The 15352-nt window shown below is 39.9% G+C and overlaps 2 protein-coding genes across 2 annotated transcripts in view; one reads left to right on the top strand and one right to left on the bottom strand.

The window, feature by feature from the left end:
• The window catches only part of LOC109483424 (vacuolar protein sorting-associated protein 13A-like), a 44720-nt gene extending 32299 nt beyond the window's left edge, over positions 1–12421 (top strand). Inside the window, exons 58-75 of the mRNA XM_019786437.1 lie at positions 590–700; positions 1220–1372; positions 1729–2009; positions 2473–2608; positions 2938–3088; positions 3607–3736; positions 4161–4405; positions 4896–5047; positions 5360–5833; positions 6241–6354; positions 7114–7222; positions 7745–7897; positions 8297–8415; positions 8836–8982; positions 9402–9520; positions 9768–9870; positions 10531–10605; positions 10989–12421. Coding sequence (XP_019641996.1) covers positions 590–700; positions 1220–1372; positions 1729–2009; positions 2473–2608; positions 2938–3088; positions 3607–3736; positions 4161–4405; positions 4896–5047; positions 5360–5833; positions 6241–6354; positions 7114–7222; positions 7745–7897; positions 8297–8415; positions 8836–8982; positions 9402–9520; positions 9768–9870; positions 10531–10605; positions 10989–11039 — 2823 coding nt within the window. The 3' untranslated portion in view covers positions 11040–12421. The remainder of the gene's footprint in view (positions 1–589; positions 701–1219; positions 1373–1728; positions 2010–2472; positions 2609–2937; positions 3089–3606; positions 3737–4160; positions 4406–4895; positions 5048–5359; positions 5834–6240; positions 6355–7113; positions 7223–7744; positions 7898–8296; positions 8416–8835; positions 8983–9401; positions 9521–9767; positions 9871–10530; positions 10606–10988) is intronic.
• A 470-nt stretch (positions 12422–12891) lies between these two features.
• LOC109483422 (decapping and exoribonuclease protein-like) overlaps positions 12892–15352 on the bottom strand; it is a 3924-nt gene continuing 1463 nt past the window's right edge. The window contains exons 3-8 of the mRNA XM_019786435.1: positions 15242–15343; positions 14734–14966; positions 14111–14327; positions 13784–13919; positions 13383–13477; positions 12892–13177 (exon numbers count right to left, since the gene is read on the bottom strand). Of these exons, the coding sequence (XP_019641994.1) occupies positions 13060–13177; positions 13383–13477; positions 13784–13919; positions 14111–14327; positions 14734–14966; positions 15242–15343 (901 nt within the window). The 3' untranslated portion in view covers positions 12892–13059. The remainder of the gene's footprint in view (positions 13178–13382; positions 13478–13783; positions 13920–14110; positions 14328–14733; positions 14967–15241; positions 15344–15352) is intronic.

Raw genomic sequence — 15352 nt, 5'->3', positions numbered from 1 at the left:
TTTTACACAAAAGCTGGGAATGCGACTTAAACTAAAATTGCACGGCTTTTAGATACATTCAATAAAAAAAATGCACAGCTTTAAGATGCATTTTGGCTGAGTGTTGATCTCAATTTGCACGTGTGTAGATGGGAAGTTATTCAGGACCTGTACTGTACCAACATTAAGAGGCAGATATGTGGCAATATTGGGAGCTTTGCTGCATACATGGTGGAAGGTGATTGGAAGTCTCATTATCGTATTCTCTTCTCTACAATAATCATAGCCAATAAGTTTCTTTGATAGGAATCTAAGACTGGGAAAAAGGTTCTTCAACAAGGTGGCGTTAGATCAGTAAAGTTAATCTAAAAGAATAAAAGAACAAGGTACAATAGAGTAGTGGGCCATAGTAACATTCTTTTTTTTGTGGTTATTTAAGGTCCTCTTTTATTCCAAATTACAATAAAATGTCCCAGACCTTTTTGAAGAAACATTATGAAATCGGAAAAAATAAATTAAATTCCTTCCCCATGCAGAAACCATTATCAAAGTCAGGAAAGCTTTATTTTTCATACAGTATAATGTCCTGTAATTATTTTGTGGTCTGTAGGCCAAGATGCGAATGTTCCGGTCAAAGTGGTCATCTGCCATACCATTGGACACAGTCGGACATGCTGGGGTGGTCACCTGTCGAGACAAGGACAGTGGGAAAGTCTACCAGGTATACTCAACTGTTTGTGATGGATAATAGGATAGCATTTTGTTCTTTGATAATGGTAATGTCACATTGTTGAGTAACATTGTCCAAAGAACACTGCAGGAAAGTGATGTTTGTCCACAAAATTGTAACTTGGTCATTTAAGATGTAAGAACCTTAAGTTCAAATTACTAGCTAACATCTTTTTTTAATTCTGAATTCAATTGTGTAGATTTAATAGCTTGAAAGATATTAAAACCTGAAAGCAAATCAGCACTAGCTTTTGCCTTGCAATGATGATACATGTATAAGAGGGTTCTTTTCACACAAGAAATATAGATCTCTATAACTGACAATGACAATGACAATGATCTTTATTGCATGTTCTTGCCAATAGGGCTAAATGCATTACAAAGATATATGTATATATGTATATATGTATCTATATCTAATAGGTACTACATTCTACAACAATACTATCAAGACTGTTATCTAACTATTTGCTATAATAGCATTATGATAATTGTTCCCCACAAAATGTAGGTATGGCTGGAGATCCAGTTGTCCAAGCTGAAACTGACCAAGATGGTGACCCTCCTGCCCTTCTTCATGGTGGTCAACAAGACCACTGCAGAGGTCACCTTCACTGAGGAGGGTCAGGAGGAGGAATACTGGACTGTCATTCAGCCAGAAGAGGTAACTGATTGATTGATTAATTAATTGATTAATTGGATAAGCTGATGATTGAACAATGAATGGAAGTTGAATGGAAATAATTGATTATCAGTGTTATTTATTTATTGTCTCATGGTAATTTTTTTCACAATCACCATCAGTAAGATTAGAGAAAAGTGCAAAAAGTGCCAACTACCATGTTCAAGCCTTACAGTTATTCCATGTCTGCTGCTACACATTCAATGACATTCATTATCATTTTTATATGCATGGTTTGGTTTAATGATATTTGTGTTGCTTATCATAGGACTTGTCTAACCAGCCAACCTTATGCCATTGAATGAAATAATATCAACATTTCTGTGTACTTTTGAAAGGTTTTACCACTGTGGCCTCACTCCGGAGTTCTGAACCTTGTGGTGAGACAGCCTGGAGTGGAGAACAAGGGTGCAGAGATCCCGGTCCTGTCGCAGTACTTCCCCATCCACAAGTCTCACAGCACGGTGCTCAGAATGTGGAACGGCACGGCGCTCACCGTGAACGTGGCCGGCGGGACGGAGAGCCCCACCACGATCACGTTCACCCCGTTCCAGCCGGGAGATGCGCCGGTCCGGGTGGTGAACTGTTGTCACAACGCCTTCATCAGGTTCCACCAGAAGTAAGTAACATCAGCATCAGTTTTATTGGTGGGAATTCTTATATGGTCTTACAGAATCATTCATTGTTATGATTCATTACAACAATATTTGTTTGCCATTGGTAGAAAAGAAAAACAAATTCTATTCATCTGAAGACTTGTAAGCAAGGGTACTTTTAGTTCAACCTTACTAAATTTGTCTCAACAGTGACCCCTAGCAAGTTTTTGTTGAACTGCGTTGAACATTTTGGTGACTGTCTGTCACCTTATTCAGGGAATTGCCCTGAGAAAACATTGGCTGAAAAAGGTACTGGGGTATGTAAAAAGAGTCTCTTTATTCAGTGACTTGATGAAACTATGCATGGAAGAGCTTAATTTGTCATTGGCGGTGTACCAGCTAATATGATGTCTAATAGTGTATTTAACCATAAAGCATGATGTTTAACTGAAATAATTTTAACTCATTTCCCAATGTTCCCTATAGGGGTATGAGCCAGGTTATTGTCCTGACACCCAACCAGTCTGTGCTGTACACCTGGGATGACCCTACAGAGGAGAGAACTCTGTGGTGGAACCTCTACAAGAGAGACAAACCTTCATTCCCTGCAAGAATCAACCAGGTAGGAGAATAAAGATGTTAAATAAACCTGGTCTTACTTTTACCCTTTCTCAATAATATACTACCTTGTTGATGATGTAGGTATAGTGGTACAAGGCTCAAAATGCCAAATGTATTATAATGTGCAGGTTAGTGCAGGTAAAATTGGGGTTGTGCAGGTATTTCTGATGTCTAGCTGCACCTAACCTGCACTGGTCCATGTACTGGGTATATGCAGGTTAGTTCAGGTAAAACTGGACCTGTTCAGGTATTTCTTATGTCTTCCTGAACCTAGCCTGCACTGGGCCATGTACTGGGTTTGTGCAAATGTTTGTTGTTATTTTCTTCCAGGACAATGCAGGAATAGAGACGGTTATTTTGCCTGGGACAGAAACCCCCCACGGGAGTAAGAAGAATGGACCGAGCCGGAGTAAACAGAAGAGAACCAACATCCACTGGGTGTCGTACCTGGATGGGCTGCAGAGGGTGCTGTTCTTCACAGGTGAATGCTGGGACAATGTTTTGAATGATTTAACAGTTACTGTTACAGTTATGTACAAAGACTTCCAGAGTAGCACATGCATAGGTCCTGGAGCAACTATTAAAAATGGCTAGCTGTGGGATGAAGATGTTTTCGATTCACAATTATTACAATGTCATGTACCTCGATCATTGCAATCTAGATATAATAGTTAGGCCTAGAAAAATTAATGTAACTTTGTTTCAGGTTTTAGTCCTGAAAAACTATGGTTAGGTAGGGATTTTCTTTCTTTTTTTTGTTAGATTTCGGGTAATTTGGATCCAACAAACAAGCAATACATGGGGGCTGTCTCAACATCCCATCCAACTATTTTCTTGTGGAAAAATATTTCACCCAATTCACTGATCAGAAGAGAAAATACTTCTAAACATGTATTACATGGGGGCAACTGATCAAATGAGTGAAAGAGTGAGTATTAAGAGGATAGATAAAAAAAAAAAAAAGGAATGACATTTTGCAATGCACTTTATTGTTTACAGAGGATGCTAGCCTTGCCCAGGACGTACGGGAGGCCTCAGGAGAAAAGACCTCGCTGGAAGCCTTCCTGTCTCTGGAGGGGCTAGGGGTGTCACTTGTGAGCAGCCTCTACACAGAGATAGCTTACCTGAGGTACAGTATACTGCTGATACAGTCTGTTCAATGTAGATATATACATCTAAGTGGCAAATAGATAAACACAAGTTTGACAAATAGATTGACACAGTAGGAAACTCTCTTGTTATCAGCTTATAGCTGCCTAATGGCCACATTGTGTCATCTTTTCAATAAATAGAATTGGTTAAGTAGTACTGTCCTTGGTGCTGAAAGTTGTGTTCCTGTGCTGACCCTTGGTTTTTGAAAGATTTTGTTTAAGCAGCTGTTTTGCATTGCACATTACATGCTATAAGTTTTTGAAAAGACATAACTTTGGAGGATAGAGGAAGCTATATGAAGAAGCTCAGAGGAAAGTGCCTGATGGTGCAATGTGGGAAGTATCCCTGTTTGTGAAGAAAATCCCAATATTCTACAATAATTGTGTTTTTTAACCCTATAGTATTACCAGTACCCCACCTCTCTGGGAAGTGAACTCTAAAGGCGACAGTTGGAAGATGTTGAAACCGGAGGTAGCGACGTTCTTGGAGGACCAGTTCCGGCACGGTCACCCAGAGGCGGTCATTCCTGACAAGGTCAGGGTGGACTTCCAGAGCATGCGGATGGTCAAGCCTACAGCCGGGGGCCTGCGCAGAACATACCAGCCTGGACTGTGGTTTCAGTACCGCAGCTCTGACCACCATACAGGCAAGATGGCTGCAATCTCTTACAGTTTACATCCATTGTACAGTACAAGATAATTTGATTGTCAATGAAAATATTTCTATCATACCATTTTGAGCAATAACAAAATTTACTAAGAGTAGCTCATTTTAGGCCTTTGGTTTGTAAATGAAGTAAATTTCATTAACTCTGTGACATTATTTTGTTTCTTTACCATGTAATCTGTTACACCAGTATGAATGTTTTATTTCATGTAATCTAAACGCTGTAAGACTATCCATCTGGCTAAAGGGTATTTCAATAAAGAGAATAAAGAATGTAAAGAGCAACACTAAGACTTAAAAAATTTACATGTTGTGCATACTGAATTACCCCACAACTCCAAAGGCAACAGATTTTGAAATAACTTAGGTTGCAAGAAATAAGGCTCCTGAAACAAGTATGCAGTTCTACTGCCCTTCCCCACTGAAACTTGTGTGGAAACTATACATTGAATTTCTTTCTTGTACCTTAGGAATGCATGCCAAGCTACAGAGACTCCAGTTGGATAACCAGCTGCAGACAGCAGTGTTCCCCACAGTGCTGTACCCTGCCCCCCTCCCCAGGAAGGTGCTGAAGAAGATGGGACCTCGACCCTTCATCGAACTGGCACTCATGAGAAGACAGGTCTGCTGGTCAAGGGGTTACATTATTTGTTTGTTTGAGCCTCTGCTGTATCTGTATATTAGCTAGTATAACCGCCCTTTAGCGTAGCACACCAGCTTAGCAGGCACGCGGCACATTGGCACTTAGGCATATTACACCAAACAACAAGGTTATTCTATAGCTTCTGCCCAACTTCTGGTTCATGATGCTACATGAGTGTTTGAAAGACTGATATGCCATTTTGTTGATGCACTGAGCCACGAATTTGGGAGAAAGTTTGACCTACAGATGAAGCTTTATAATGCATTTTGTGTGTTTGTTTGTTTTGCTTAGGTCCCAGAACAACACTCCGACACCATCAAGTACTGCAAGCTGCTCCTTCAGCAGTTTTCTGTCCGAGTGGACAAAGGTTTCCTGCTGACCGTCACTGACTTCTTCACCACACACATGGAGGAGGAGGAGGAGAGCGCCAAGCTCCAGTCCGACTACGGGAAGATCAACCTCACGCTGCGAGACACCGTCGCTGCCCTCGCCACATCCGGGACAGACAAGATCTATCTGGAATACTTCCACTTCTCCCCCGTTAAACTCTTCATCAGCTTTAGCCTGAGTGGAGAGCCGCACCTCACGCATGAACAGAAGGACACGATCACAAAGGACGTGGTGGATTTCTTCCTGGGTACCGTGGGGACGACTCTGACCAGCCTGAAGGATGTGGAGATGAAGCTGGCGTACTTTGAGAGACGAGGAGTGATGCTGACACAGACACAGCTGGTCCAGGAGGTGCAGAGTCACTACACAGGACAGGTAACGGATAAACTTGGTCCTGTTTTGTCTGTAACACATCTATATTAAAATTTATTCTGGCTTATCAAGTCAAGTCTGTACTACAACTGTCATCAAGAAGAAATTGCCAGTTACACACAGGATATTTGACCTTTTGTGACAACAGACTTGTAATGCAGCATCTGAATTAAGTTTATATTTGAAATTGAACAAAGAAGGTACACTTTTGCTACTTGAACAAGCATGAATAGCATATATACAAGTTTACTAGAAACTTGTTCTTTGAGTGAACTATTTCAGAAACAACAATTCTGATTGTTAGGGTAATCCTTGCAAAAATTCTTTTAATTAGATTTAGTCTTTATGTCAGAACAAAGCAATATAAAAATAATTGTAGCTAACTCATAGATTATTGTTGACAATTGCAGGCCATCCAGCAGTCCTATGTGCTGTTACTTGGTCTGGATGTGATTGGAAACCCGTACGGACTCGTCACCAAGATTGGGAAAGGCCTTGGAGATCTTTTCTATGAACCATATCAGGTTTGTGACTCCCTCACAGTTTCTAAGAATAACACTGTACTACTTTGAGTCCCCAATGATGCTACATATACTGTCTCTAGTACAATTGTGATGTCCCTGCTTACACTGATATCCTCATCATGCAACAGATGCTGAATCTAGAGGCAAGATTGCTGTCCTCAGTGCTGAACATGCTATCCACATGCAAAGGACACTGTTTCTAGAGGCTAGAGTGCTGTACATAGTGCTGAACCTGCTATATCTATACAAAAGATGCTATCCTTATAGAGACAAAGGTGCTGTCCTCAGTGCAGACATGCTGTCGTTATGCAAAGGTCATTATGCAAACTGATTTTAGGGTCAAGATTGCTGTCTTTGGTGCTGAACCAGCTACATTTGTATGTGCATGCAGAAGATGCTGTCACTAGAGACAATGGTGCTGTCCATAATGCTGAACCAGCTATCCTCATGCAAAGGATTCTGACTCTAGAGGCAAGAGTGCTGTCCTTGGTGCTGAACAAGCTGTGTACATGCAAAAGATGCTGTCCCTAGAGACAAGGGTGCTGTTCTAAGGCTTATGCAATCCTCATGAAATGGATACTGTATCTAGTGACAAGGGTGCTGTCCTGAGTGCTGGAAATCAAACCCATATGCAAAGAATACTGTTTCTAGAGGCAAGGGTGTCCATGGTGCTAAACATGCTGTTCAAAGTCTTCATGTTCATTTTTTATCTGCATTAAATTTTAATGATAGAAACATATTTTGTTACTTTTCCACCAGGGTGCTATTGAGGGACCGGAGCAGTTTGCAGAGGGCGTGGCTAGAGGTGTGCAAAGCCTGCTGGGACATGCTGTCGGTGGAACAGCAGGGGCGCTGTCCAGTATTACAGGTAAAGACAAATCTATCATTACTATTGCCTATTCCAGGCAATGTTTTAAATAGCAACAGATGTGTATGATATTCTAATGATGTTGGTTGAAATAGGGCATTTGTGGCCTATGGGGTAAAAGGCAATAAGGAATGGCTAAGGCTGTCAGTTCTGAATTCACATTTACTATATGTGCTAGATATTTGGCCAGCTGTTGCTACATCATGCACATTTTGTCAAATGAAAAAAGATGAAATGAATAAATTATATATTTGATATTGTCATGGAAGTTACCTGTCTAAAGTAAACACTAGGTCAAAGGTATCTGGTTAATGATTGTCTATTGAAGAAGCCTGGAGGCAATATTTTTACCAGATACCTTTGACCCAGTGTTGAAGTCACACTTCAGAGAAGCAACTGTGACAAGTCAGTAATGGTTTTAAGCTTAGGTTGAGATCAATTCTGCTTTGGAACAAAAGTACTGTCGTTGTAACTTTATTTTGTTAAAACAATATTAACTAAATAATGTTACTTGATATGTAGGGAGTGTAGGTAAGGCGTTCTCCCTGCTGTCCATGGATGAAGACTACAGCACTAGGAGGAGACAGCGCATGCAGCAACAGCCCAGCGACATGCCGTCAAGTCTGCTGCTGGCAGGACAGAGCTTCATCATGGGCATAGTCATGGGCATATCAGGTTAGCAAACCATGGAGAATCTCATAATGTTATCAAGTGTGCTGCTGTGGGTTAGCAGTATGTTTAGCACAATCTGAGTCATGATTTTCTGGATGACATCTGCATGTGCATTGCTATTGGCCTCTTATTTCCAGACCTCTTATGCTCTTTATAAATGACATTATGCGTTATGTTCATGAACAATGCATTGAATCATATGAGAATTTCTGAAAGGACTTTCTTTTGTTTATTGAAGAAACTGAAACTAGCTTTCCTAGTTGACCGGTTTTGTTTTGCGGGAAGCAAAAAGACATGAGTGCAGGATAGAAGAGAGTGGAAAGCAGTGGTAGCTTGCATTGTTGATAGATGGTAGTAGCAATGATGATGATGATGATGATGATTTTTTGTTCCTGCCCATAGGTGTGGTGTTGCAGCCAGTCAAGGGGGCCCAGCAGGAGGGGGTAGAGGGGTTCTTCAAGGGGATTGGCAAGGGTCTCCTGGGGCTCTTCTCACGCCCTGTCGCTGGGGTGTTTGACATGGTCAGTTAAGCTAATTTTTGTATCCAATCATTTTGCACAAAACTGTAACTGTTTTACAGTAATACTTAATTTGCTTTTGATGAAAACCGATCTGAGTATAATACCTAGTATAATGTACAAAATGAAATGTAGTTATCATAATTATTTTTATTATTACATGTGGAAAACATATGCATAAAACAGTTCACTCTATTAGAAGACATATTAATTATCATCAATTTTACATTAGAAATCTCAATTGCTTTCTACATTACAGTTACAGTATTCAATTAAAAGTGATGTCTATAATGTTAAACCTTCCCAATGTGAAGTCTACTTTGCAAACTGAGCAATAATCTAAAACACCAAACCTATAGCCCTTAAGCAATTTCTTAGGGAAAATGTCAAAATTTAATGATTGATGTATGTGTTGTATCCTAGGTGAGCATGTCGTTTGACGCAGTGCGCCGGTCGGCGGAGGTCGGCCATATTGTCGTGCACAGGCAGCGGGTACCGAGGTTCATCAACCCAGAGACTGGACTGACTCCATACTCAGCCTACCAGGCTGTGGGGAACACTCTCTTACTGGTGTGTGTCAGGATTTTAAAATACTAAACAGTGCTCAAATTTCAACTTGCTTATTAAGAAGCTTACACCAAAGTCAAAGAAGTTTAGAACAAAAGAATTTATTGTTTGTTCAGCCATTCGTTCAACATTCTGTCCTCTTAGATTTCATAATGAAAACAACTTATTTTTTTCCCAAATTGTTTTTCCAACCAGTGCACTTTCCACACAATTTTGTGGTGCCCCGAGAATTTCATACATATGTCACAGTATAATAAAATCAGTATATGGCCTTATAATCATACAAATACCTATTAACAAGAAATACGCACTGTAAAACATAATATACCGTCACCTCTGAGCATGTGTCAGGGAAAACACAAAATTAATATCTTTATACATTTTAATGATCATGGTTTGTTCTCCTTGGTGTCTCCATCTAGAACATAGAGAGAGGGAAGTATGCGGAGACTGACATGTACGTGGCACACGCTGCCGTCAACACAGAACAGGACGAACAGATGCTACTCATCACTGACCAGCGGATTCTATTGGTGGACAAGTAAGTCATGACAGCTCATATATCAAATTGCCACACACTAGGGATGTTACCACATAGCCCAAATGGTTGTTTTGAGACCAAGCAATCTACAATAATGATACATTGCAAAACACAAGCCAAAATAAATACTAAGCAGTAAATTACAAAGTGTAGAAGGCATATACAAGATCTTTGAACACTAGCTCATTGCTAATTAAAACAATGGCATACTTCTTGATGCATCATATTGACACTTCTATTCTCCCAGGTGCTTCTGGTTCTCTGGCTGGGATGTGGAGTGGGACGTTCCACTTGACCACATTGTAGGGGTGCCAACAAAGGCCGACGGCAAACTGTCCTTCCAACACAAGGTGAGAGGGGCAGTTTAGTAAACTGGTATCATACATGCATGCATGTAGATTACTTCTAGGCTGTTTGAAATGCTTCAAATATGAAATGACGACAAAGACAAAAGAAAAGGTGGTTAGATAGATTTCCTAAGAATTCCTTATCCAGAATGTTTTGGGCATCAGATGCCTAAAGCGACGGTCACAACCCGTCGTACGTGCTTTTTCTCCGTACGTTTTTTTGGAGGCTACGTCTGCTACGTTTTTTTTGAAAACGTGGGAAAGGAGTGGCGTCTACGCACGTCACTCGCACGGTTTCACAAAGTGTAAGAGTGTGGTCTGCACGCTAAGTCTGGCCGTGAGCGGTTGCGTGTATCGTACGTTGCGCAAGTGGTGAGTTGTACGTGCTTACAACGTACGATCTCTGTGCGATTGCAACTTTACCGCAAGGAGGCCGTACTCACACGTGCATCTTCCGCACGGCACGTACGGGGCACGCGCGTCGCTCGTACTCACACGCACGGGTGGTGAATCCGCAGACCGCACGTAGAAAAAGTTTTACATGCACTTAAAGTTCTACGGCGTGTCTGCGTGCTCCCAAATCCGTAGGATTCCGTACGGAGGCGGTACTCACCACGCACGGTTGTGACCGTCGCTTTAACCATGCCTGTCTATCCCCAACAGGAGGAAGAAGAAACACCAAACCTGTTCACTGCTATTGACAAGGAGGTGAATGTGAAGGATCAGCAAGTCTTAAAGGTAATTTTTTTTTCATTATGCTGTTAAACCAAGCCTTGTTGTAACAGAACACTGCATGGTGCTAAAGTCAAATTCAGGAACTCTTAAAAAATTGTTAGACTTTTTTTAGACTTCATGGGAACCATCTGTAGCCTCTATGCTCCAAATTTCTTTTTGGAACAGAATGATTTTTTTTTTAGTCTTCTCTTAGACAATACATCTTTTGCACTAAGAAACTACATTGTACATGGGGAAAAATATAATTATCAAATATGTTTACAGTATCAGCTCTAACATTACATAATGTTACTTGAATTTCGTTTTAAGAGTCAGTTATAAGTATAATCATTTTTGTTTATTGTAATTTGTCATATTTCAGAATTAATTTTTTTCCTTCTTTGCAGTGGCTCTACTCCCATCTAGAGCAGGCTTTGGATGATGTCAGAGGAACCTGAGCACAAAAGATGTGATGTCATCACTTTGGGAGCAAAACAATCCAAGAGCTATCAAACAGTGCAACAAAAAAGCACTAACGTTCTAGTCAATATCACGTGATTCATAGTCATGTATATCATAATATCAAGTACCTCAGCGTGATTGGATCCGGATGTACGTAAAGGATAATCAAGACAAAAACTATAATTAGTATTCAAGGAAAAAAAGATAATATATATTGTGTGAAGTATAAGCACTATAACTAACATATCGTCCTATAATGCCTGTTTATAGTGACTGTGGTATATATTAAGGACTCTGTGAATTGACAACATTTGCTAGTTAGTTTTGACGCTATGCAGCAAAAGTAGCCACTTTCTATGCCCATTTGGTGATGGCAGTTGCTACTGTTGTCTTGTCAGTAGGGCAGTACTTTAATTTTGTACTTTGAGCAACGCAAGGCAAAGGCTTGCTCTGGAGTGTATTTAGACAAGAAGTGTGTTCCATAATGTATTATTTTAGGCCCATTATATTTTACTTGATTCGGTTACCATTATGACTTTCAACATTACTGACTAATATATAATATTATAATTATGTACATAACAAAATAATGCTGTAGGCCGGATGACATATTCGTTTAACTATAATTTACCCTCTGCAAAAGTTACGGATTTGAAGGGGTCACAATGTGTTCATTTGCATTCCAAGCTCTAAAACTAATGTCCATACCAAAATGTACATGGAAAGTCTTGGCTCTTTTGTTGTGCATTTAGAAAAACGGGTAAGTCAGGAAAAGGAATTCTCATGAAAAATAGGGGCTTTCTACATAGCAAATCAGCTATAAGGTTACATTTATCAGGGCTTGTTTTTTTTCTGTTACATACAAAATTGCATGTTATCATACATGTATCTTTTGCCTGCAATTTGGAGACTTAAATTTGCAAATTTGAAAATAAAGAAGAACTCAAGCCCGGCACAAGCCATTGTTCTTGCCATACTTAAGCACAACTAAAGTATATTTTTTTGCATATTTTACCTTGCAAATATGTCTGTTTTCTTTTTGATCTAAAATTTTTTTTTTGCAAATAGTAAATTTCCTGGTGTGTTTATTGAGCCCTTGTTACAAGTGGCATCTTAAAAACAGTTTGGATGAAGGTGTAGTTGTGATGGATGAGGAGCCTATGAAACAAAAGTTAGCAGAAAGTATATTTCAGCATTTATGCAAAAGAGTACGGGTCAGGGCAAACTTGGTGAGCCGTCTTGCTGCTACGTCATGGTAGTAATACTTCTCCGAAGCTAAACAGTGTTGCAACACGTCTTTGCATAAATATGTTCATTGAAATGCCAACAGGGTATAATTAAAAACATTCAGTGTGTGAAGAATAAACCATTCTGTTGACAACTTGTTTTTTTTTCTCAATGACATGCACAATTATATTATATTTATTTACAAAACATGGGACTGAGTCTTATACACAGTACTACTAGTAGGTATATATAGCCTTCAAAAGTTTGTTAAAAACAAAGTACTATTATACACGTATATACAAAGTAATTATTTCACAGTTGCTAGTGTTAGAACTTGAATTGGATACTGCTACCTATAAATATTCAGTTGTCTCAAACCACACAATAACTTACACATCACCTGGATGTCTAACCTTCATTGACACACAATACAAGAAATAGTCTAAGATCAAAGTATCCTAAAAACAATGCATTTATATGTAGCTATCCTACATCACACTATATATTGAACAAAATATCCTAAAAACAATGCATTTGCATATAGCTATCCTACATCATACTATATAGAATAACATCAGTTTTTACCTTTAAGTTAACATGATAGATATATATATATATTATTACAAATGTATATCAACAATGTTGGCAAGCTTCAACAACATCATATAGTTCACACTATAACACACAATCATGACTGCTATACTACATAATTCATGTTCAATCCAGTTAACCAATCATGATGTCCTGACAGCTAACTTACATCACACTACAGGATAACATCATGCCACATTAAGTAGTTGTATGGAAGGCCTGTGTGTACCAGTCTGGGAGAAAACTGTACTCCGAGTCCCTGTGTACAGTGTGGGTAACAGGACAGTTTGGTCTCCAGGTAAACAAGTAAACAAGCCTGGAAAGTACAAATATTTATAAGAAACAGCCAATTCAAACTTTTACATTTCAAGCATTTGATATTTGCAACCTACATACTCCTGTAGTTACACCAAGGAGTTCTTGGTAACACAACAAACTGTAATCACATAAAATAAGCAAATTTCATTTAGCAAAAGTAATGTACATGTATTCAAGGTAGTCGAAATTCAGAAAGGGCTGACCTGCAGTTGTCTTCTTGCACCACTTTCTTGACATGTGAAAGGAACTGGTCACAGAAGTTGACACAGACAGACGGGTTCCATGTGTGAGAGTCAGCCTGGATTTAAACAATCATCAGCTATCAATACAAAATCTAAAATCTATAACAGTTACAGTAACTGTGTATTACTAAGTAAGAGGGAAACTACCTTCAAGTTGATGATGTTACTAGTATGTATCTCAAGCCCTGATTGGATAACACCTACTTTCACGATCATGGTATATACATGACATCTCTAGCCCTGATTGGTTAACACATACTTTCAGTTGATGATGTTAATATGTATCCCAAGCCCTAATTGGATAACACCTACTTTCAGTTGATGATGTTATGTATCTCCAGCCCTGATTGGCTAACACCTACCTTGATGATGTTTGGTATCTCCATGGTCTTGAAGGTTTCCAGAAAATGGACGACTCCGCTATCGTCACGGAAACCACAGACGATTCTGGGCACGCCCGGAAGGAAGGACTGAGCCCACCACTTCAGCAGCTTATATCTAGTACACAATGGAACAGGTATAGGTATACATGTACATGACTGTGTACAAATGTATTTGTAAGTCCTCATCATCATTTCGTTTTAAAAAATTGTAACAAAATAATGACAACTCTGTTTTTGCTGTTCAACTGAAATATTTTCAATTCAATAACTTTGTCCTGAGCAGAGTAGGACCTCCATAAAAAACACCTTCTGAAGTTCCTTTGCTGGTTTGGTGTGAACATCTCCCGGCTGGTCTTCAGTTCGATGTAACACTGCGGCGCCCTCATGTGGTCGTCAGCTGCCCTGCAGTCCACCTCCCCTGAGAAGACCAGTGAGTGAGTGTTGAGTCGTGTTCGGATGACCGTACAGAAGGCTTCGTTTGTGTTCACAGGGTCTGATGTCTCTGTTTTCCCGCGTGGCTCGGCTGGGTGGATGGAAAATTGTAACAAATAAGTATTGTGTTAATGCTGATTCATTCTAGTGGACTTAAAGTAAACACAAACCAGTCTGTTGTATACCCATACTGAACATTGTTTATGGCCCATGCAGGTAAGACATAAAACAGTCTAAAAAGCAGAAAAGGTGGAAATGTGGTCTTGTGGTTAGGGTTGTTGACTAAGAATCTGAAGGTTCTGAGTTCAAATCCCTGGCAGGTCCCACCTCGGGAAAGGCACTTTACAGTCATCGATCTATTTCCTCACTCGACTTTGAAAAATGAGTACTAAGTACGTAAATACAGGACTCTAACCCAGGACCTTGTGGTTCCGAGTTGAGCAATCTACCATTGCGCCACACAACCCCACATGAGAATATTAGTACTATTCCTTTACCTGCTGTGAGATACTGTTCAAACTTGTACCCCCAGTACGTCATCTGGCGCTGTCTGTCCGCCATGTTGACTCTGCGGTCCCGCTGTTCCGGCGTCTCCACCTCGCTGATGTACCAGGTCCCGTTGAACTTTGACACGGCCATGGTCCATCCGTCCTGGTTCTCGTACGGCGTACAGAGGAGCTTGGTGAAGTGTCCGCGCCACGCGATGAAGTCTGTGTGCAGCTGGCTGTCGCTGGAAACATATATGTCATTACCAGAAGATTTTTGTGTTTATGGATCAGTGCATAAAACTAAAACATGGCCATAACTAAAACAGTCATGGATGGATCTTTCTTTCTATCTTTCACTTACACAAACCTGGTACTTAACACAGCTAAACCTAATAAAGTTACATGTACCATTATCAAGATAGAAAGTGTTCCAGCTGTGGCTGTGACCTAAATGCAGAAATTCTTATCCTTGAATTGCTAAACTTGTTACCAAACAGTTTCTGTAGATTTCAGTTACCCTTCTGCATGTTCAGCTCCAGTTTCTTGTTCGCCAGTCTCCGAGCTTGAAGAAATGGATCTTCTGGCAAGTACAAACTTCCGTCTGTTCTTAAGGATCCATCTTAAAACA

This window comes from Branchiostoma belcheri, unplaced genomic scaffold (assembly GCF_001625305.1).
Source record: "Branchiostoma belcheri isolate BF01 breed outbred unplaced genomic scaffold, Haploidv18h27 scaffold64, whole genome shotgun sequence".
Taxonomy (NCBI): domain Eukaryota; kingdom Metazoa; phylum Chordata; class Leptocardii; order Amphioxiformes; family Branchiostomatidae; genus Branchiostoma; species Branchiostoma belcheri.
Note: the sequence above shows the minus strand (reverse complement) of the source record. Positions and strands in the feature narration are given on the sequence as shown.